This window comes from Erinaceus europaeus, chromosome 8, assembly GCF_950295315.1.
Source record: "Erinaceus europaeus chromosome 8, mEriEur2.1, whole genome shotgun sequence".
NCBI classification, from domain to species: domain Eukaryota; kingdom Metazoa; phylum Chordata; class Mammalia; order Eulipotyphla; family Erinaceidae; genus Erinaceus; species Erinaceus europaeus.
In genome coordinates, this window is record NC_080169.1 from 63,708,382 (window position 1) to 63,730,543 (window position 22,162).

The following is a 22,162-nucleotide window of genomic DNA, read 5'->3' on the forward strand; positions in this document are numbered from 1 at the left end:
TTAAGGATCTTAATGAACTCTAAGCCCAAGAAATTTTCTCTCCACTCTATTTGCAAAGACTAACCTCTGCTACAAAATGATAGTTGAGCTGGCTTCTGGGCATGGCAACAATACAACATGCTGCCAGTAGGGAGAGTTCATCAGGAAATGAATGGGGCCATTCTAGGCCACAGGCCAAAAGGGTGGGTCTAGTTTCTTTGCAGCACTGATATACTCCCTTATCAGCATTCTCTGTAAAACCATTTACCAGACTTCATAGCTATAACCCTGTGACTAACTCCCTCCCCCCTCACCCCCAGCAGCTTCATAAAGGAAGAGATATCTTTTGACGGTGGTTCTCCTTTGTCAATTATAAAGTGTGATCCTATGCTAAGCATCCCGATAATATTTCAGTCACTATTGCTGATCAATTATTCAATCCAACTGAGAAGTCACTTGTAGTGTTTATATGTTCACAATTATCGGTAGGCGTGAAATATTTCCTTTTTTTTTTTCCAATGTGCAAGGTCTAAACATACATTTCTGTGACACACTGAGGTGTCAAAGAATGTGGATTTTTGTCAACAATGTCATGGTAGGCAAACTAAATTTCTCTTCTTTTTAAAATTAACAAGACATACATCTGGGTCTACTACCATTATTTATTAAAATATCTATTTGCTCACTAATATATACATAGCCAATTTATCAATCTTAACATATTGTGCTGTGATTATTTATGATCTTGAATGTTGTAAGACTGAGCCCATAATCAGGACATTTTTTTTGCAGCAAGCATAGTATGTGGCCACGTACATGTTTCAAAGTAAAAGTTTCTATGAAAAAAATTCCCCTAAAATGTCTTCACAAGAACAAAGAAGTCTTTTGAGTAATACTCATTTATAAATGATTCTATCAGATGTTTCTCTCTCCACAACCTGTTTTCTTTGCCCAAATTTCAAGCCCACTTCTACTGAGGAAAGAGGAGGCATTGTTACAGAATTGGGAGAGTAGTGTTGCAAAGAGTCATGGAAACTAAGTTATAACAGTTTCACAGTTTTACCCAAAATATATCCTATTCAAATTGAGTTGTAGAGATCTGTATATAAGGTAGGGAACTTTTCATTTTAGTCCATGTGAAAAAATTGACTTTGGAACATAATTTATTTGTAAAAATGTATAATGCCTTATAGACACATGCAATTCAGGATGTAAGAAGTAGAAAAAAAAATAGATGCTTGTTTTAGTTACTCCTCTAAACTACTTAGTGAATATTAAGATAACCATTGCTTAGAATTTCTGTACTTTAATTAGATCTAATTCACACTTGATAAGATGTATTTATAAATAATCCTTATGTTTCATCCTAGAAAAAATACATTGATGATGGATCGAAGTTATTTAACTTTAAATTTCAATTAATCTGCTCAAGTTTGATAGTCTGCCCTTTATTATATGAGACAGTAGAGTTGAGAAGGAAGCAATCTGTTACTACCACAGAACACAAATGTTTTGTGGAAATATACTCAAACTCTTGTAAATATCTAAATTTATAAATTCTAGTTGATGCTTAAGTCCAAATGTTTTAAATATCACATTTTATACAGAATGTCTCTGGAAAGGGCCAGGAACCAGACCACTTCCATCTCTCTCTCTCTCTCTCGCTTTCTCTTCTCTCTCCTTTTCTCTCATTAATCTTTATTTATTGGGTAGTGATGGCCAGAAATCTAGAGGGTAGGGGGAGACAAGAGAGAGAGAGAGAGATACATGCAGCACTGCTTCACCACTTGGAAGCTTTTTCCCTGCAGATGGAGATCAGGAAGTAGAACCCAGGTCCTTGCACACTATAGCATGTGTGCTCAACTAGGTGCTCCACCACCAGGCCCCAGACCAATTCTCTATGAAGTTTGCAATCATTGCTTGCATTATAGTCTGCTTCTGATCTCTATATGTATTTACCATTAGGTATTCATGATCTTAGTTCCACATGCTTATATACAGAAAACAAAATATTAATGGTCAATACTAAAATAATTTTAATGTAGATTTTTATTAGCACATGAATATGGATTTTCCTGTTTTCAAAATGAGTATTTTATATTTCCATGATAAGGTTGTAATATATTCTACTAGATGTTTGTCACTTGATAAGTAGATCATAGCTCTTTTGGTGAGACTAAAGTCCATTCATTCTTTGTTTACTTGTTTTCATCTTTTACAATACTGATACGTATTCATCTATTTAAGAATATTTTGCAAAAACAGAATGTTTCTTTCTCTGAAGTTTTTGGCAATGAAATTATCTAATTTATATTCTGGATATCTGATTATCTTTTATTTTTTATTTATTTTTTGTGATTTTAAAAATATTTTTATATTTATTTCCCATTTTGTTGCCCTTGTTGCTTTTCGTTGTTGTTGTAGTTATTATTGTTGTTGTTATTGATGTCGTCATTGTTGGATAGGACAGAGAGAAATGGAGAGAGGAGGGGAAGACAGAGAGTGGGAGAGAAAGACACCTGCAGACCTGCTTCACTGCCTGTGAAGCAACTCCCCTGCAGGTGGGGAGCTGGGGCCTTGAACCAGGATCCTTATGCAGGTCCTTGTGCTTTGTGCTACACATGCTTAACCCACTGTGCTACCGCCCGGCTCCCCTGATTATCTTTTCTTTTAAAACTTTCCTCAATTGGGACAAACAAGATTCATATTTATACACGGAAAAGCACTATTTTCCCACAGAATCTACAAAGAGAATAAAAATAATCCTATCCATTTTATTTCATCAATAATGTTTTATTTAGAATATAAAATGTCAGGGATATTTACATTTTTACAAGTAGTAATAAGACAGGTCTAGATATTTCTCATAACTTTTTTTTTAACTGAAAGGTCTATGATTCATTGGGCAGGAGAAATATATGTATGCAGGATATCTATGATCCTCTTTAAAATATATTTAAATGCTTATTTTCACTATACAACACATCCTTCGGCCTACAACTATTCCAAAGTATGAAGCCTTCTTTATTTATGATATATATGTATGCAAATTACTTCTGAAACTGTAGTGACAATTTCAGAAGGAGGATACTGTACTTCAAGTACCAATAGAGCTCATGGGACAGTAACATTATTGAAGTTCAAAGTCAATTACCCACCATTATGGGTTAATAATACTTTTTAAGATTTGTGAATATTAATAGATGGTTGTACTATCTCTTATTTCTGTTAATTGTCTCCTAAAATTAAGCTTGAGGTCTTTCTTTTCTCCAAAGAAATGCCCACTGTCGTGTTATTTAAGTAATCCATAATTAATCGAATAGTCACTACTTTTCTCTGTTCTAGAAAGATTGTTATTAATGGTTTTATATATATATATATATATATATATAACATTATTCTACTTTTTATTTTTTGCTTGGATATTTGATGGTGTTGGTATTGTAGTATCTTGAAGTATAAAATTGTATACCTGATAAACTGTTCCAGATTATAAACAAATATTACCTTAATTAAAATAAAACAGTGCCACTTTTACAGAAATCACTAATAGTTCTTATGAAGAGGATTGCCAGTAGTTCTTATGAAAAGGTATGAAAGAAAATAATCTTAACTCCCCAAGGAATATGGACCTTTATATGTTAAGTTCATGAAATGATATGAACAAAGAATAGAATAGTAAGCTTTAGAAATGTTACAAAGTGAGACAAAAGAAATCTGCTCAAGCGTGTCTAGGACTCTAGAGGATACCTCAGTCATGCTGACTGTTTAAAATTCACTGTTTTCCTTTGTTTTACAGAAAGAATGTGCTAATTTCATCAAAGTGCTTAAAACTTATAATCAGACCCATTTGTACGCCTGTGGAACAGGGGCTTTCCATCCAATTTGCACCTATATTGAAATTGGACATCATCCTGAGGTAAAGCTGGCTTTTTAAAATGTGGTATTTGTCCATAACCTCTTCCTATTCAAATATTTCACTGCAGCTTTATTCTTTAGCTCATTTAGCCTCTTGCTTGCTATACAGTGGGGCCTACTTCAAAGTCAGATGCTGGTATTAATTTTAATCTGTGAGTGCGAAAAAGAATGACACCATCACTTAACAATAGTTATGAAACAGGAGGAAGGAAGAAATGATTTGTTTTCATTCTGGATTACAGAGTCCAATCCATATTGCATGTGCAGCAGATGTCAGCAGGCTGAATGTGAACTGTTTTCTCCATTTTTGTGTTGCCAGCTTTCTCTTCTTTCCCATATTCATTCAGAAGTGTCTGCCACCCCAGTTGTTTTCTGCTGCTTTGGGATTAAGGAAGGATGCCATAAATGTGTACGATGTTCTGATCTCATTTTTGATCTAAATCATTTGCATTTGTGCTCTTAATCAGTTAAATTTTTGCTTGATTTTTTTTTTGCTATTGTTTTGGGCGTATGGGAAAATGTTAATCAATTGCTTTTAAATGACACCCTAGTGAGAAAATCAAAATAAGGTAAAATTTAAATAGAACTTGAAAAATATGGAAATAATTAAAGGACAGGATGCTAAGATTGAAAGAAGTTCTGTGGAACTGGTTTACCAGTAGCCTTCAATTATATGCTTTTTTTTTTTTTAATTTGTATTTTTGGCCTCAAATCCCAAGAAGAACAAAAGCATTCATGTGGTTAAAAAAAAAAATCATTTGTGACAGAGCTTTTTTTTTTTTTCCAAATTGAAATTCAGAAATACTCAACAAACAAAAGAGTTGTCCCAGGAATATTTCTGGTACCCTAAAAATAAAATATGATTTACATGTTAGCCACTTATTTAAAAGTTTAATGCTGCATTTTTTTTAAAAAAAAGTATAATACCCTAAAGTGATGAAAATGTGTTCTTTTAACTCAAAGGCTTAGAAATCAAACTAGTTTGTGTTGTATCTCCTCTGAACACACAGACTGTAGAAGTGATGTGGCCTCTAAGCAACCAAACTTATCATTGCATTTTTGATGATCTTGGAAAAAGTGAAACACTTTGCAAGACCTCTTCAGTTTATACAATTTGCCCACAACAGCTTTCCCACTGCATCCTTCCTCATCTCTATCTTTATAAACAGTATCATATTTGTTAACAAATACACTTATTTTTTCTTTCCTTTTTTAAAATTCTACTTATTTATTTATTACACAGTGACAGAGAGAAATTGAGAAAGGAGGGGGAGGTAGAAAGGGAAAGAGACAGATACCTGCAGCCCTACTGTACCATTTTTGAAGCTTTTCCCCTGCAGGTGGGGACCAGAGACGTGAACCCAGACCCTTGCACACTAATGTGTGAGCTTAGCCAGGTGTGCCACTGCCTAGCCCACAACATACACATTTTTACAATTAGTTATTTTTTTAAATTACCATCAAGGTTATGTCTGAGGTTCCTTGCCTATATGACACAGTCACTGCTCTAGGAGACCTTTTTTTTTTTTCTTTTATTGCATATAGAGAGAAACTGATGAAAGGTAGGAATGAGAGTGGGGTTGGATGAGATAGAGAAGGGGAAATACAGAACACCTGTACACTTGCTTGGGACACTGAGGTCTTGAACCAGATCCCTGAGCATGATAATTTGTGCACTCCATTGGTGCACCACAGCTTGAACCCCCCATGCCCCATGCCCCATGCCCGATGCCCCATGCCCCATGCACATGTATATATATATATTTATTCCTTTTTGTTGCCCTTGTTGTTTTATTGTTGTAATTATTGTTGTTGTCAGATAGGACAGAGAGAAATGGAGAGAGGAGGGGAAGACAGAGTGGGGGAGAGAAAGATAAACACCTACAGACCTGCTTCACCGCCTGTGAAGTGACTCCCCTGCAGGTGGAAAGCCAGGGGCTGGAACCAGGATCCTTCCTGTGGTCCTTGAGCTTTGCCTCGTGTGCTTAACCTGCTGCGCTACCGCCCGACTCCCCTGCACATGGTTTTAAGTACAATAATAATAACAATTTTAAAGAAAGAATGTTCTGCTTAATTTGCTTATTGAATTGTCCCCTGCTTATTGAATCAATCCCCAAGAGGGTTTTGTACACCCAACTTTTTTAGTATCACCAGTGTGAATCTTTCCCTCGTTCTTAGCATTTTCCCATGTTCTTTAACTTCGATCCTGCGTGATAGTTCGACCTTTTTGTTTTTTTTTTTTGTAACATGGTAATTTGAAGATAATTATGACAATTTGCATTACATCATAGTACACTTTGTACATCAAAGAAATGAGGTCAGAAAAGCTGATCTAGCACATGTTAGTAGGAGATGTAATGGCTTTATTGTCACATCTGGCTTCTGATCTTGTTATATGCTATACTAGCTGTGAAGTACTGGGACAAGTCTTAAACCTCAATGAGATTGTTTCATCAAGTGTAAAACAACACTCAACAAAATCTCTTTGATCTAAGTTTCATATATTTTAAGAGGTTAATTTATTAGTTTTAATTGTCTTCTAAACCTCTTTACAGTGCATGACTTACTGACTTTAATATAGAAACAAGAAGTACTAAACCATTCATTGTTAAAAGCATGATCCTTGGCTTTAGAAGTCAAAACTTTTATTAATGTCTTACTTTTACTCTTATGTTTAATACTGTTTAATTTAGCTTATTTAACATTATTCAATATTTTTAATAATTTATTACTTTTATTTGATCTCAATTCATTACTAGATTCTACTTATTTGCTTTGTTTCTGATATAGAGAATGTGTGAATGTTCTCTACATTATAATATTATATATATTATATTATATAATTATATAATTATATGATTATATATAATATTATATAATTATATAATATTATATATATTATATAGTTCAGGCTGAGAACCGTGCTTTAGGTTGTCACTTTACCTTTTAAATGTACCTGGATTTCTCAGAGCTATAAATTAGCCCATGGAACTTTCATTGTTGGCAAGTTATTTTGCACTCATTTCTCCCTTGTTTTCATTCAAATTTAGATGTTCTGTATGGTCATTTAAATTGAAATACCACGTTTTTGTCTTGCATTAATACAGTTTCCTTCAAAATGTGTTTTTCCCCTTTTTTAATTTTCAGAAGTTCAGAATTCATAGTTTATTTCCTTTTCAACCTATCAATTACTTACTACTACTTAAGTATAAGTGGGGGGAATGGAGATGTGCAGACTCTAGAGCCAGACCATCTATCCAAGAAAATGAAGGACAACATTTTCTCCCTTGACATAAATAAAACCTTCTTTAGAATCTCCTTTGAGGTGGGTATGGGAGTGAAAATATTTTCCTGAGACTGAAATTTAAAGCCTATGAGAAAAGTCTTTCTTCAAAAACTTAGTGATCTTGATTTGCATGGCCACCATGTGAAGGAAAAATGCTGTTCCAAGCTGTCTAGGAGGTCACAGGGAAAATGATTATGTAATTACCTGGGGAATTTGAAGCAGTCTAGACAGTCAACCTAAGAAATTCTGGGAAAGATATTATCAAGATAGCTTGTCTAGACAATATAAAATTTAATTTTCAAAACTTAAGCCTCCTAAAGAGAGAGACGGCTTTAAATTGACCTATACAGATATTTAAAGCACTACTGTTGAATTTAAATAGTTAATATTGTTTGTGAATCTTGGCAAAGGAAAAAATGTATTCTTATAAATTAAAACATGACAGTAATGGAAATATTGGGAGAGTAAGTAATAAAACAGTGATCGCAACCAAGACTAGGGTTGATGAATTAAAGTTCATAAACCCTTATGATATATGAGTTTAGTAACTTTTATTTAAAAGGATGACTTTTCAGACAGAACCTGGACACATCTTCCTCTTAGATTCTTGTTTGGAAGTGGCATTTTGTACTTTTCTGTTATCTGTTCCACTCTAAAAAAAGGTAATGGAACAATTTTCATTTAAAGCTTGCATTCTGCCCAACATAGCACAAATAATTTTATCATATAAAAAAGGGACAACTTTACTTCTTTTTGCTTTCATTATGGTTATTGTGAACAATTTCACATTCATTTATCTCCCCACATTGAGTTCTTAAGATTGCTAAAACATAGATTTATCATTCCAAATACCATGTCTAAATACCACTGGAGTGAAGCATCAGTTTTGAAGGAAATCAAAGCTCCATCATTTCATAATTTCAGGTCCTTATGGGAGGAAATTAGTACTTTCTTTTAAATAATGACAAATAGTATTTAAATTCACTTATCTCATTTACTCTTTTGGTTATGAAAAATCTACCTTATTTTACTCTGACACTTTATTAGCTGTGCTTGCATTCCTAAATACTGTTTTCTATAGTCAACTACTTTAGCTGTATATTAAATGCCATCTGACCACACACAGTAAACCATTGATTGCTCTTTTAAATAGAATTTCTGTTTCCTGTAAGACATTTGGGAATTGGTAGCCAAATTAACTGACTTCTGTTTTGTAAGATGGATGTCAATCAGTTCTTGGGTATCTGCCAATAGCACTTGACACTGCAGGTAAACTGCCAATGAAGTCACATACTTCTTATACGTGTGTGTTTATCATAAAAATGAAATCAGAAGTCACATAAGGAAAGATTCAGAACTCAAGTACATATGAGTTTTTACTTTATTCTCTCAGCAGCTATGCCACTCATATGACCATTATGAGTCATCCTTTAGAGACAAAGTATTCCCAAATGGCTTATGGTAAATGTTATTTCCCCTTCAAATTTACATCTGTTTAAAAAAAATATATAGATATATATATATAGATATAGGAGTATAGCTTTTCATGGGAGTTTCTGGATGTTTTCATATATTACAAATGAAACTTTTCAGTGTACCAAGCAGGAAATCTAAAGAAAGATGGACTCACATGAGAGCTGGAAAATATTAACTCTACAAATACTGCCATAATGTCATGATATCAATTTATGATAGAACTTAAGGGAAATTAAGAAATGCAGTGAAGTTTAATGACTACCTCTAAGGTCATTTCAATGACAGCCTATATATTTGGACATAAAATAAAATGTCCTATATATTTTTTCCCCTTTCACTAGAGTAGGAGTTTGCTCTTGCAAAACTTTTGGATAATATCTTTTAATAGTCTACAAGACCAAAATGCTTTTGTTATATGTAGTTAGTATTCTTTTGGAAAATTTATATCTCTCATCTAACTTGTATTGTAAATTGAATCTTTCTTAGTACACTATACCAATTAGTTCATTAAAGCTCATGTTTTATTTATAGGAGAAAATACTGAAGCTGAGGAATTTAGGGATCTTGAAGAAATAATAATTAGGTCACTTTTTGCAAGTCTGTTTACTTATCTATAGTCTATTTATGAGTGAAATCACAAGTGTTTTTCTTTTGCCTCTCTTATTCATTTCAATAAATAACATACATATCTCCAGCTGTATCCATTTTTGTCCAAAATGATACAATATCAACTTTTTTTTAATGGTAGAATAGAATTCCACTGACTATGTAGCCCATAACCCATAAAGTATCTATACAATCATCTGTTGATAGACATTTAGGGTGGTTCCATATTTTGCTTGTTGTGAATATTGCAGCTATGAACATATATATATATATATATATATATATATATATATATATATATATATATATATATATACATATTTAGAGTTCTCCAGATGTTTTGGACTCTTGGAAAAAATCATGAAGTATTTTTTTCTATGCAAAAAAGTTGTAACTTTTCCTACAGCCCAATATATCAGAAGTGGTATTGCTGGATCATAAAATATTCTCTGTATTTTAGGATCAACTTTTTTTTAATGGTAGAATAGAATTCCACTGACTATGTAGCCCATAACCCATAAAGTATCTATACAGTCATCTGTTGATAGACATTTAGGGTGGTTCCATATTTTGCTTGTTGTGAATATTGCAGCTATGAACATATCATATATATATATATATATATATATATATATATATATATATATATATATACATATTTAGAGTTCTCCAGATGTTTTGGACTCTTGGAAAAAATCATGAAGTATTTTTTTCTATGCAAAAAAGTTGTAACTTTTCCTACAGCCCAATATATCTGAAGTGGTATTGCTGGATCATAAAATATTCTCTGTATTTTAGGATATTCTGCTGACCCTAGAGTCTAGTATCAGGCCTAGAGTTCCTCTGGATTTGTATCCTTTAAATACCCTACCTGAGAATGTCTCCTTACCTAGAGTCTGACAGTCATTATCTTACAAAGCTAGAGCCAACTAATCTGGAATTTGAGCGAACAAAAAAACACATAACCTATAATGTTGACTTTTATTACATAATTTGTAGGGATGCATCAGGATCCTTGGGTAAATAGAAAAGGCTGATGATTGGTCACATGCAGATAGTCTTACCCTACATCAGCATCTTTGAGTTAGTCATATGAATTAACTCACTGCCTCAAAGTCATATAATTTGTTGGTGATAAAACCGTGGCTACCATCTTGATCACAACTTTTTTCAGCTTGTTTTCATTATATTCAATATAAAATTACAGTTACTTTGCACAGTATATATAACAAACAATATATGTAATTTTAGTTGCTTGGTGTCACATTAGAAAGAGTAAAAAATAGCAGGTAAATTAAGTTTAGTTGTATAATTAATACATAATGTTCACAAATACCATTTGTACATTTAATCAATATAAGATTATTAATAACATCTATACTATTTTGAAATTTTGAAGTACATTTTATACTTACAGCTGAAATAATTCAAATATCACATTTCATATTCTCAATAGCCTTTGTGGCCAAGTACTATCACATAGAACTATCCAGTTTCAAGAGATAGCAAAGATAGAATGCCTAATAGAAGAAAATTTCCTATCTATTTTGGTATTTTGGCATGAAATGTAACATCTGAGTGTTGACAGCTAAATTGCTGCCTATGATAGTATCACTTGTTACTTCATATACTTAATTCTCATTGCTATGAAAGCTTTAGTGAGATCTAGACATCATTATAATTAACTGCAGGCTATTCTAGTGGATTTTTTCGTATTGTACAATTGAATGTTGAGGGTAGTGAGCTAGACACTTTTTTTTTGTAGCTGCTCAGTAGTTTTAATATGATGATAATATTTCAGATATTCTAACATCCCATGCTACCTGTTATTCACCAATATCTAAGTGCATGGAGGAGATATTTATGAGAAAAATAGGGAAGATAGTTATTATGTAATTCTAAAGAACCATATGATGTCATAGATTTATTTCTGTCCAGCTATGGAACCTTAATAGTTTATTTATTCAGTAAAAGCTCTAACCCTGTCATGTTGGTAGGATCTATTACAAATTTTGAATAATCTTGCTTTTAAAACCAACACTATTGTATTTACTGGCAACTGTAAAATATTAATCCCCCAATAAAGAAAAAATGTTAAAAAAGAAAAAAAGAGGGGCAGGTGGTTGTGCACCTGGTTGAGTGCACATGTTACAGAGCACAAGGACTCAGGTTTGAGATGCCAGAGCCCTCCTGCAGGGGGAAAGCTTTACGAGTGGTAAAGCAAGGCTGCATGTTTCTCTCTGTCTCTCCCTCTCTCAATCACCCCCTTCTTCCTCGACTTCTGACTGCTTGTATCCAATAAATAAAGAAAATTTAAAAAAAACAATGCATTCAATTACATTTGGTCATAAAAAAAAAGCATTATGTAAATTCCAAGAGTGTTTGACTGTGTTAAGTACATAAGTGTGATTGAGACTATAAGTAAAAAGTGAGATCCTGGGAATCAGCGGGAAATCAGTCAGCTGTAGCCTCATAGAGAAGATGAGATTGAAAGGCAGGTTTATATAAAGAGTCTATTTGAGTAGGGTGAATGGTTGGGGAGTAGAAATAATGATGACTGGTGATGAACATCTGTGTAAGACAGTGGGAATAGCATAAAGATGAAAGGGAAGGACATAATGAGTAAAACAGACCTTCTGAAATAGTGGCTTTATATATTAAGTAGGTTGGAGGTATTACCAGGAAATAGTGGAAGCTTAATATTTATATCTAGGGTTTTTCAGATTTGTAGCTATAGTTCTGCTCCATAAGTGACCTTAGAAATAATTTGTCTTCAGATGAATGAATATATAAAAATAAAATTGGCATTAATTACAGTATAATATATATACATATATATATATATATATAAAATATTTTTTAGGGGCCAGGTAGAGTCGCACCTGGTTGAGTGCACATGTTACAATGTGTAAAGACCCAGGTTCAAGCCCCAGTCCCTACCTGCAGGAGAAAGCTTCACGAGTGGTGGAGGTCGTCTGCAAGTGTCTTTCTGTCTCTCTTCCTCTCTCTATCTCCCCTAGCCTCTCAAATTCTGTTTATATCCAATAACAAATAAATAAATAAAATAAATTAAAATAATAAAACCTTTCTCCACCAGGTCTATATGCATTTTTTCCTAAGCAAGGTAAAGGATATGAACACAAATGTGGCTCTGCAGAGTTCATACATACACAAATATCTAACAACTGCATAGGTGAAGACATGAGTAAAGATGAAAAAAAAACATATATATATATATATGTATATATATATATAAATCAGTTTCTAATGTAATTCATTGACTGCATTTATTCAAAAGGAACTATTACAACTAGTCTTTCCATTTTTCTGAATTCTGTGACACAAATTTAAATGTTATTTACTTTCCATATTGATGATAATGTACAGGAATTAAAAATGTAAAAAAAACCAAAAAACAGAATGTGCACTTTATAACAGCAGTGTTTAATTTGTTTCCACTTTATCGTGTTCTGTTCTGGGCACATATAGCATTTCTGGTAGTAACAATTTTGATAAAAATATGGATTTTAGATTTATAAACATAAACTAATATTTTGAATTTAGCATGTTGTTTATATCTTTATATCAAATTTGTCTTCAGCTAGTAGAGAAAGGATGAGGACAAAACTTTTTAGTCCATCTAAACACTGTTACTCTAAGCTTACATATGTTTCGTGTGATGAGTGATTCTTCCTTTTTGCTAGTGCAGATAATTAAATAGTAAAATAATACACTGAATTAACAAACATAATGGTAAATGTTACTAATAAAGATTTCAGTAATTCAAATGATACCAGTTATACTCCTAGTACTCAATACTCACTTAAGAGTTTATCTGTTTCCTATACTGCATACTTTCAATGTATTCTGAAGATTATTTTGATAACACTTGATGAAATAGAGACTCCTAGTGCCACAATTTTACTGATGAGGCAAGTAAAGTTTCCTGGGCATTTTCCTAATGGGCCTGTGAAAAGAAAGATGTCAGAGGTATGCCTGTACTAATAAGAGTCATCAGCTTTTATCAGGAGAAAAGGAATAAAATCATTAATTCTAAGTTAGCTAGTTAATTCAAAGAATTAGTCCAATAGAATAGTTCTCTCTTATTTGCAAGGAATAAGTACTAAGATTCCTTGAAGCAGTAAAATCTCCGGAAACATTAGCTATTCTGTTGTTTTTATTCTTTCAGTTCATGTGATTTTTTTATAGTCCATAAATGCACAAAACCATCCAGTAGTTGTCTTTTATTTCTTTACTTTTTTCACTAAGCATAATCAGTTGCAATTCCATCCATTTTGTCCAAAAGTAGTATTCCATTACTATTCATTATTTTTTCCATAATTTAACTATCCAGTCATCTGCCAATAGGAATTTACATTGTTTCCTTCCACTGACTGTTACGAATAATACAGCAATGAACACTGACTTACATATACCCCTTCAGATTAGTGTTTTTTTAATGTCTTTTGTGTATATGCGTAAGAGTGGCATTTTGGATCATAGGTTATTTTATAGGTTTAAAGATTGTCCATTCTGCTTTCTATGCAGCTTACATGAGTTTCCAACCCCACCAATGGTGTAACAGAGTCCCCTTTGCCCCACAACCTTGCCAACACGTTATTTTCTGTTTTTTATTTATTTAAGAAAGGAGACATTAACAAAACCACAGGATAAGAGGGGTACAGCTCCACAGCATGCCCACAACCTGATCTCCATATCCCATCCCCTCCCCTGATAGCTTTCCCATTCTCTATCTCTCTGGGAGTATGGACCCAGGGTCGTTGTGGGTTGCTGAAGGTGGAAGGTCTGGCTTCTGTAATTGCTTCCCTGCTGAACATGGGCATTGACTGGTTGATCCATACTCCCAGTCTGCCTCTCTCTTTCCCTAGTAGGGTGGGTCTCTGGGGAAGTGGAGCTCCAGGACACATTGGTGGGGTCGTCAGTCCAGGGAAGTCTGGTTGGCATCATGCTGGCATCTGGAACCTGGTAGCTGAAAAGAGAGTTAACATACAAAGCCAAACAAATTGTTGAACAATCATGGACCTAAAGGCTGGAATAGTGCAGATGAAGTGTTGGGGGGGGGGGTACTCCCTGCAGACTCTTGTGCACTTCAGCTTTCAGGTATGTATTTTTCCCTAGTAGTTTATGGGCATGTGTGAACTTATGCTCTATCTCAGGGGACCTGGACTATATCTAGGTTTGGGGACTTTATTGGGGAGTGGACCACCTGGAATGGAATTAGAGAATGCTTTCAAAGGAAAAGTCTCACCCGAGTGATGAAGCTGAAGACGAACACGTTATTTTCTAATGTATTCATGTAGGCCATTCTCACAGGTGTGAGATTAAATTTCAATATAATTTTAATTTGCTTTGCTCTAGTAATATGTGGAGAATGTTTTTCATGCCTGTGAGGCAATCTGTATATCTTCTTTACAAAACTATCTATTTAGCTCTTTTGCCCATATTTTATTAGGTTGTTTATTTTATTGCTGTTGATATATGTTATATATATTTGATACCAGTCCCTGATTGGATGTGTCTGTTGAATCACCCTGAATCTCTATGAAGAATTTCTCTTGATCTTAATGAATTATTCTCTATATATCTTATTGGATTTGATTTGCTAATATTTTGATATTTTCTTGAGGCCTTCTAAAATGACATTTTCTGATTTCTGGACCAGAGTAATATTAAACTTAAACTCATAGAATAGATTTGGGAGTTTTCTACTACCTCAGTTTTATGAATGTATTTAAGTAGAAAGAATGATAAATTTTTGAATATACTATAAAAGTCATTAGAGAAACCATCTAGACTTAGGCTTTCATTCTTGGAAATTTTTGATTGCCACTTAAATTTCTGCATTAGTGATTACACTGTCCAGGCTTTCTACTTCCTCTTGAGTCAGACTTGGCAGGTGATATGACTCTAAGAGTATACACATTTGTGTATTTTGTTCATTTTTGCATAGAGGAGATTATAATACTCTCATGATCATTTGCATCTCTGCATCATCAGTTGGTCATTTCTGATTGTTTTAATCATAGTTTTCTCTATTTTTTTCTTGGAAAACTTGTATAGTGATTTAGCTATGTATAAATATATTTTCAAAGAATTAGCTTGATTTCTCTGATCTTATGAATCATTTATTTTGTTTTATTCTAGTATCTTGTTATGATTTGCATTATTTCTCTCCTCCTGCTGAATTTTGCATTTGATTTTTACTCTTTTTCTAGTTGCTTAAGTTGCAATGCTTAAGTTATAATGTAACTAGCTTATTTGATATTCTTAGTCTTTGATAATGTTGACTTGCATTGCTATGAATTTTTTTCTTGGTACCTGTTTTGTAGCATCTCAAAGAATCTGGTAGGTCATTTCTTTATTTTATGCCACACATAAAAAAAGTCATTTCAATCTTTTTAAAAAACTTTCTTAATTACTATGTAACATCCCACTGAGTTGTCTAAAACATTTTATTGTATATAATATTTCTAATCTCACTTAACTGCAGCTAACTAAAAACATAGAAGTAAAAGTCACAGAATGTGAGAGAACAATGTAGTTTATGTTCAGATATTCAGTATATGTTTTGCTTGCACTAAGTAATGAGTCTAAATGAGGAATTGCCTGATGATATTAACCAAGTACGCTACATTTAAGCTGACTTTGAAAAACCAATAAAGATTGATGAATACAAAGGTCGGGCAATATTGTGAACAAAAATAGGCAAGAGAAATAAAAAGATTGCCAAGGAAGGGGCAGGTGTGAATATGTATACTATAGTAGTTTTCAAAAGATAATTGGATGATGAAGATCAAATTAAGTTTCAGGAAAGTGGTTTAGAACTACATGAGCAGGAGCCGGGCAGTAGTGTAGATGGTTAAGTGCACATGGCACGAAGTGCAAGGACCCGCTTAAGGGTTCTCCACCTTCAGCAAGTGTTGAAGCAGGTCTGCGGGTGTCTATCTTTCTTTCCCGCTCTCTGTCTTCCCCTCTTCTCTCGATTTCTCTCTATCCTAGCCAAGAACAACAACAGCATTAATAGCAAGGGCAACAAAAATGTAAAAAATAGCAACCAGGACCAGTGGATTCATAGTGCTGGCAGTGAGCTTCATTGTTAACCCTGGAGGCAATAAATAAGTAAATAAATAATATTAAATTTAAAAAAAACAACTGCATGATCTTTTAGAGAAAGACTAGTAAAAAACTACTATTGGTTTTGGAGACTAATATATTTTGCTATAAATGTTTCAGTGGTGTGTGTGTGTTTATAGTTAAATAGATATACCATATTGAGACTAAAACATAGTTAAGTAGTATGAAATGATGAGAGTCTCAAATGATATTTCTAGTGAAAGATAATAAATGTTGGATAATATATTAACACTCTCTTAGGAAGAACAAGAAATCCTACTAACATGTAAATTTGATAACCCATAGAAAGAAATACAACTAAGATGCTAGTATTCAACCTTTGTATTGAAAAACATTATTTTATTATCTTTATTTATTGAATATTTATTGAAATCAAGAGTGAAGGGGTGATAGGGAAAGAGACAGGGAGACACCTGCAACACTACTTCACCACTCACAAAGCTTTCCTCCTGCAGGTAGGAAAACTCAAACTTGGGTCCTTACACATTGGCACATGTGCAATCAACCAGGTGCACCACCACCTGCTTCCAAAAAAATGTTTTTCAATTATTTTGTAACAATCAGACAAACATGTTTGTGGCATACTATGGCTTATGCATATTAAAATGTACTTCATATTCTAGAAAGAAGGTGAATTTATGTTGTGTGTAAAATATCAAATTATTATATATGTGAATTTCTTCACCTATACATCATAAACTATGCTTTCTCTGCATATATAAACCCAGAGAATGTTGCTTTATATTATGCATATGTTAATGTAATTCAAACATTCTGTTTAAAAAATCAAAAAACTTAATGAAAAGCAAAGAACCAAAATCTAGCATACAGTAATTATATACTGTTTTCACTTGTAAATGATTTGTTTACTATATGAGAATGAGGAGAAAGCACAGCACTTCTCTATAATGTGAAATTTAAGGATGGATCTTAGCATCTTATGTTTGTATCAGCTCCATTCTACTCCCTGCACAACCTCTCTAGCCCACAGAAGCAGTGTTTTAAAAATGACTTTTTAAAAACCACTACACCATAATTTTATGTTAATATAATTATTATATTACAGATTATACTAATTCTGTGAATTTTTCTATGAAAATGGTGACCCTGATTTATCTTTCATCAGACACAGTTTCCCTTCTGTTATCACTATTTTCAAAAATTTTAAATTATACCATTATTAATATCTTTTACTATTATTGTCATATATAATGGATTTATCAATAGTATAGGATTTTATTTTCAATATTCTGTGATTAAATTGTTATTTCCATTTTTCAGTCAAGAAAACAAAGGATTTGAAAGGTTCATCAATCTATCTATTACAGGTAGTAAGTCTAGTCTTAAAATCATAGTAGGATATGGCCTCTTGAATGGCATAAATATTGCACCAAATGTACGTCATTGATACAATGTTGTGTCCTCTTTTTAATTTTTAACTTTCAATTGTATTAAACTGCTCAATACATTATATAGTTTATTCATTTTGTGTTTCTTTATTAATTTATTTATTTATAGTCAATACTGAGACTTTATAGTTCTAGCTTGACATTTTAAGAGGGAAAGATATAGAGACAGGGAATGATGGAAAGATACCACAGCACCAAAACTTTCTCCAATGTGGTACAGATCTGACATGAACGTGGGTCATACATGTGACAAGTCAGGTGCACCATTTAGTTGAACTATTTTGTTGGCCAACTATTAACTTAAAATGCAAAATGCATATTGATAACTATAGGTTCAATATCATATGGTAGAACTTATTCATCTTATACCTGAACATTGTACCATTGAATAGCATCTCCCTACTGCCCTAGACCTTCAGTCCTGTGTCCCAAAATTACACTCTCTTTTTCTGAGTTTCACTATTTTAGAGTTTATATATAAGTTCAATCAGATAGCATTTATCTTAATATTAGTTCATTTGGCATAAAATCTGTCAAATTCATTACAGCACTACTCATAACATATGAAAATAATCTAAATTCTAATCGATGGTGAATAAATCAAGAAAACTGTGGAGACTGAGTAGTTGCTCACCCAGTAGAGTGCACAAATTACTGTGCATGAGGAACTGGGTTTAATACAGTGATGTCGCCACATGGGAAAGCCTGCAGGATAGAAGCTTTATGAATGGTGATGAAGTGTTGTGATATCACTTACTCCCCTACCCCCCACCCCCTCTTTGTCTCTTTCTCTTCTATCTCTCACCTATCAAAAAAGGGGAAAATATGTCTGCAGAGACTAGTGGAGTCATAAAAGCACTGATTTTCAGAGATAACCCTAGTGGAGAAATAAAGACAGAGAAGAAAAATGTGATATTTATGAGCAATGGAATATTAATAAATCTTATAAAGTGATAAATGCCTATTTTATTCAAAAACGTGCACAGTGTACTTATAATTATAGTAGTATAGATACTATTTAATATTGAGTTCCAACTATAATGGAAGACAACTTGAATTACTAACATCTGTGTTGGAAGAAGCATTCATCTTTTTCTGTTGATGATGTGACACTGTCTGGCAATGTTAAAAACAAGTGCTTATCAACCTGATAAACTGCATGACAATGGCAAATTTATGAAGTTCTTTACAATGATGTCAAAATAGTTTGGGCAGGGAACCATGTTTCAGTAAAAGAAGTACCAGGGCAATCCACAGATAAAATTACTTCCTGATACTAACTTTTATGCACCCACTCACTCACATAGAGGAGATGTGATATGTTTACATTCAAAAATAATTATTTACCTTAAGGGGAAAATAGCATTCATATGAATAAAGTGCACAAAGAGTATATATATATATATATATATATATATATATATATATATATATATATATTCAAATTTATGAGTTCCCAACTTTCATTCAGAGTATATTCTGTGATAAAATATGTCCTTTTACATTTTCTTAATTATAGTCCGGTGAGATAGCTCACCTGCATAATGCAGCATTTCAGTTATGCAATATTTAAAGAACATGGAAGAGTCTTAGGACACAGAAATTATCAAATAAGAGAAAACCACACTGTTCTCCACTTTCATTCGTAAGGTATTCTTAGGTTACCTCTGCCTATAGGTATACTGAAATATTAATAATTAAATTGCATATTAAAATATAAAAATTGTATTTAAATTTAATTCTTTACTTATAAATTATTAGAAATTATAGCTAAAAATCCATTTGGAGAAATATGCATTAATGATAAAAGACATTCCTTTAACCATTGCTAGAAATTTAAATTGCATACACATTTGGTTTACATTTACTATAATTATACATTTTAAAAAATTTTGCTAATGTATTCTATTAATTTAAATTTATTAGTTTACCTTTATCATGTTTTTAGCCAGAGAAATGCTCATCTGTGCTTTTTGGTGGTTTCTGAGATCAAACATTGGAACTTGGAGCCTCAGGGATTAGTATTTTGCATATCCATCATGCTTTCTCCCCAATCCTAAATTTATCACATTACAAGTGATAGAAAATTTGATAAAAAAAATACCATGCACAACTTTGAAACTTCTATATTTACATGAAGGAAATACATTGTTTCAAACTGTCAGAAATTGAACTGCATAGAATTACGGTTTTCCATTTTTATCTTATTTTTATTTTTCCTGTCTGCCATATTAATTCATATATATATATATATATATATATATATATATATATTGTTTTGTTACTGAAAGCAATCTTGGGAATTGCTGAGTGCTTAAAAAAGGTGGTCTAATGGCATCTAAAATCAATTCAAAGGTCTGCCACTGATCCATTGTGTGACTTTTGTTGCTACTAAAATGACATTAAACTGGTGTCTTCAGTATTTTGTACCTCAAGATTTTTCTTGTTTTGAAAATACTTATAATACCTGCTACATATTTACACTTAAAAAATAGGCTACTGATTGAGATCACAAGACTAGATTCTATTTAAACATATTATCTCAGCTGAGATTATCACAGAAGCTAAAAAATCTCTATTTTCCTAGTGGTATAAATTGTGTGCACACACACCAGGGATACAAACTCCTTCTAAGTGCTTTCATCTTGGCAATTTTTTTGTCTTACGATTTATGTATTGCTGGCATTTAGTAGCTGTCTTACCTCATATTTAAATTACTTAACCTGGAAAGGATGGCTGTCTAGTGTTCCACATTTACTTGCTCTTAGCTGTCCTAAATCTTAAAAGTAAATGTAAGCTTTGGAGGGAGAAATGTCTGTTCTTTGTATTATGTCATGCTAGAGAGCAATCACAGGTACTACCTTTATATTAGATCACATTTTTACTAACAGCAGTATGGATGTTCTTAATCATGCTGAAATTGCATAGTGCCTTAGACATGTAATTTTTTGTTTTTGGTTTCTAGAATAAGGCATTATAATAGATCCGATGGAGAACGGGAAAAAGATTATGAAATTATAAGCAAAATGTTACCTTATTTTATCATGTAGCCATCTAGAAAGCTAAAAGTTAACTGATATACTTTGTTTATAAAGTACATCAGAAGCAATCAGTAGTTTCTGGTCTCCTGATTAAAATCAACGTCAGGTGAAATGAAATGGCAAAATGAAATGATGCATTTGTCATATGAGTGACAAAATGTTTAATCTTATTCACTTTCTACCTTGTCTTTGCCAAGTCGAAAAATTGTAAAAATAATATCCTAAGACAAAAATTAAAATGATTTTTACTATGTCGTTAAGAAAAATATTTTGATTTGGAAGATTTTAGTTAAAAAATCTTAGTTGGAGAAATTGATATATGCATAGCTGCTTAAGCCTATTTACTATATCTAACACAAACTCAGCAATACCTGATAGTTTACTTAAAATATCATATATTTAGAATTAAACTGTGACCACAATTTCCAAAAGCTTCTTACTCAAAAATGCATGTTTATAAAATACTATAACTTACAGTTATTAGATAGTTTCTCTAAATGCTGACTTTCATTTTCTAGGAAATTTAAACTCACATTGACTAAATAGTGTTCTTAAATCCCATGACTAGGGGCTAAGCTTAGGTGGTGGACCTGGTAGAGAGGACATGCTACAGTGCGCAAGGACCTAGGTTCAAGCTCCGAGTCCCCAACTGCAAGCAAGAAGCTTCATGAGTGGTGAAGCAGGTCTGCAAGTGTCTCCCTCTCACCCACTTTTTCTCCCTCACACCTCTCAATTCCTCTCTGTCTCTGTCCAAATAAATAAATAAGAAATAAAAAAGTATTAAAAATACATGAGTATTTGGTGGTAAAAGCTGAATTAAAGCAGTTCTTCTCACAGCTCATCCTTTCTAGTACATTATTGCCTTACTCTGACAAATATGTTAAAAAGGCATAAATAAATAAAGCCACAATGTTTTATGTATCTCAAGTGTCTTATAACAGACTTTTATTTTTAAATTAAAATATGTGAATTAGATAAATATTAAAAGTATAATACCTTATTTCTTGCATTTGTTAATGTTATGATTACATTACTATTCATGCTATGATTTTTGGAAAAAAAATGGATTTCATAAAAATAATGTTTACATTCTATAAATGAATCCATTGCTTCTCTAAAATAGATTTAAAAAATTGTGTCCTATAGCAATACAGTATATTAATTTATTTTATTTTCTTAAAAGTAGCTCAATTCAAAATGATTTCTATTAGTCCAGCAATCACCACATTATCAAATATCATCAAAGCAGACAATTGGAAACATTAGGAAAGTAACCTGAACAGAAGAATCAT

The 22,162-nt window shown here is 32.6% G+C and overlaps 1 protein-coding gene across 7 annotated transcripts in view; it reads left to right on the plus strand.

Annotated features, from left to right (window-relative positions):
- The window catches only part of SEMA3A (semaphorin 3A), a 535,675-nt gene that overhangs the window by 383,728 nt on the left and 129,785 nt on the right, over nucleotides 1-22,162 (plus strand). For all 7 annotated transcript variants that reach the window (XM_060196315.1, XM_060196317.1, XM_060196321.1 and 4 more), the window contains one exon: nucleotides 3,779-3,898. In XM_060196315.1, the coding sequence (XP_060052298.1) occupies nucleotides 3,779-3,898 (120 nt within the window). The remainder of the gene's footprint in view (nucleotides 1-3,778; nucleotides 3,899-22,162) is intronic.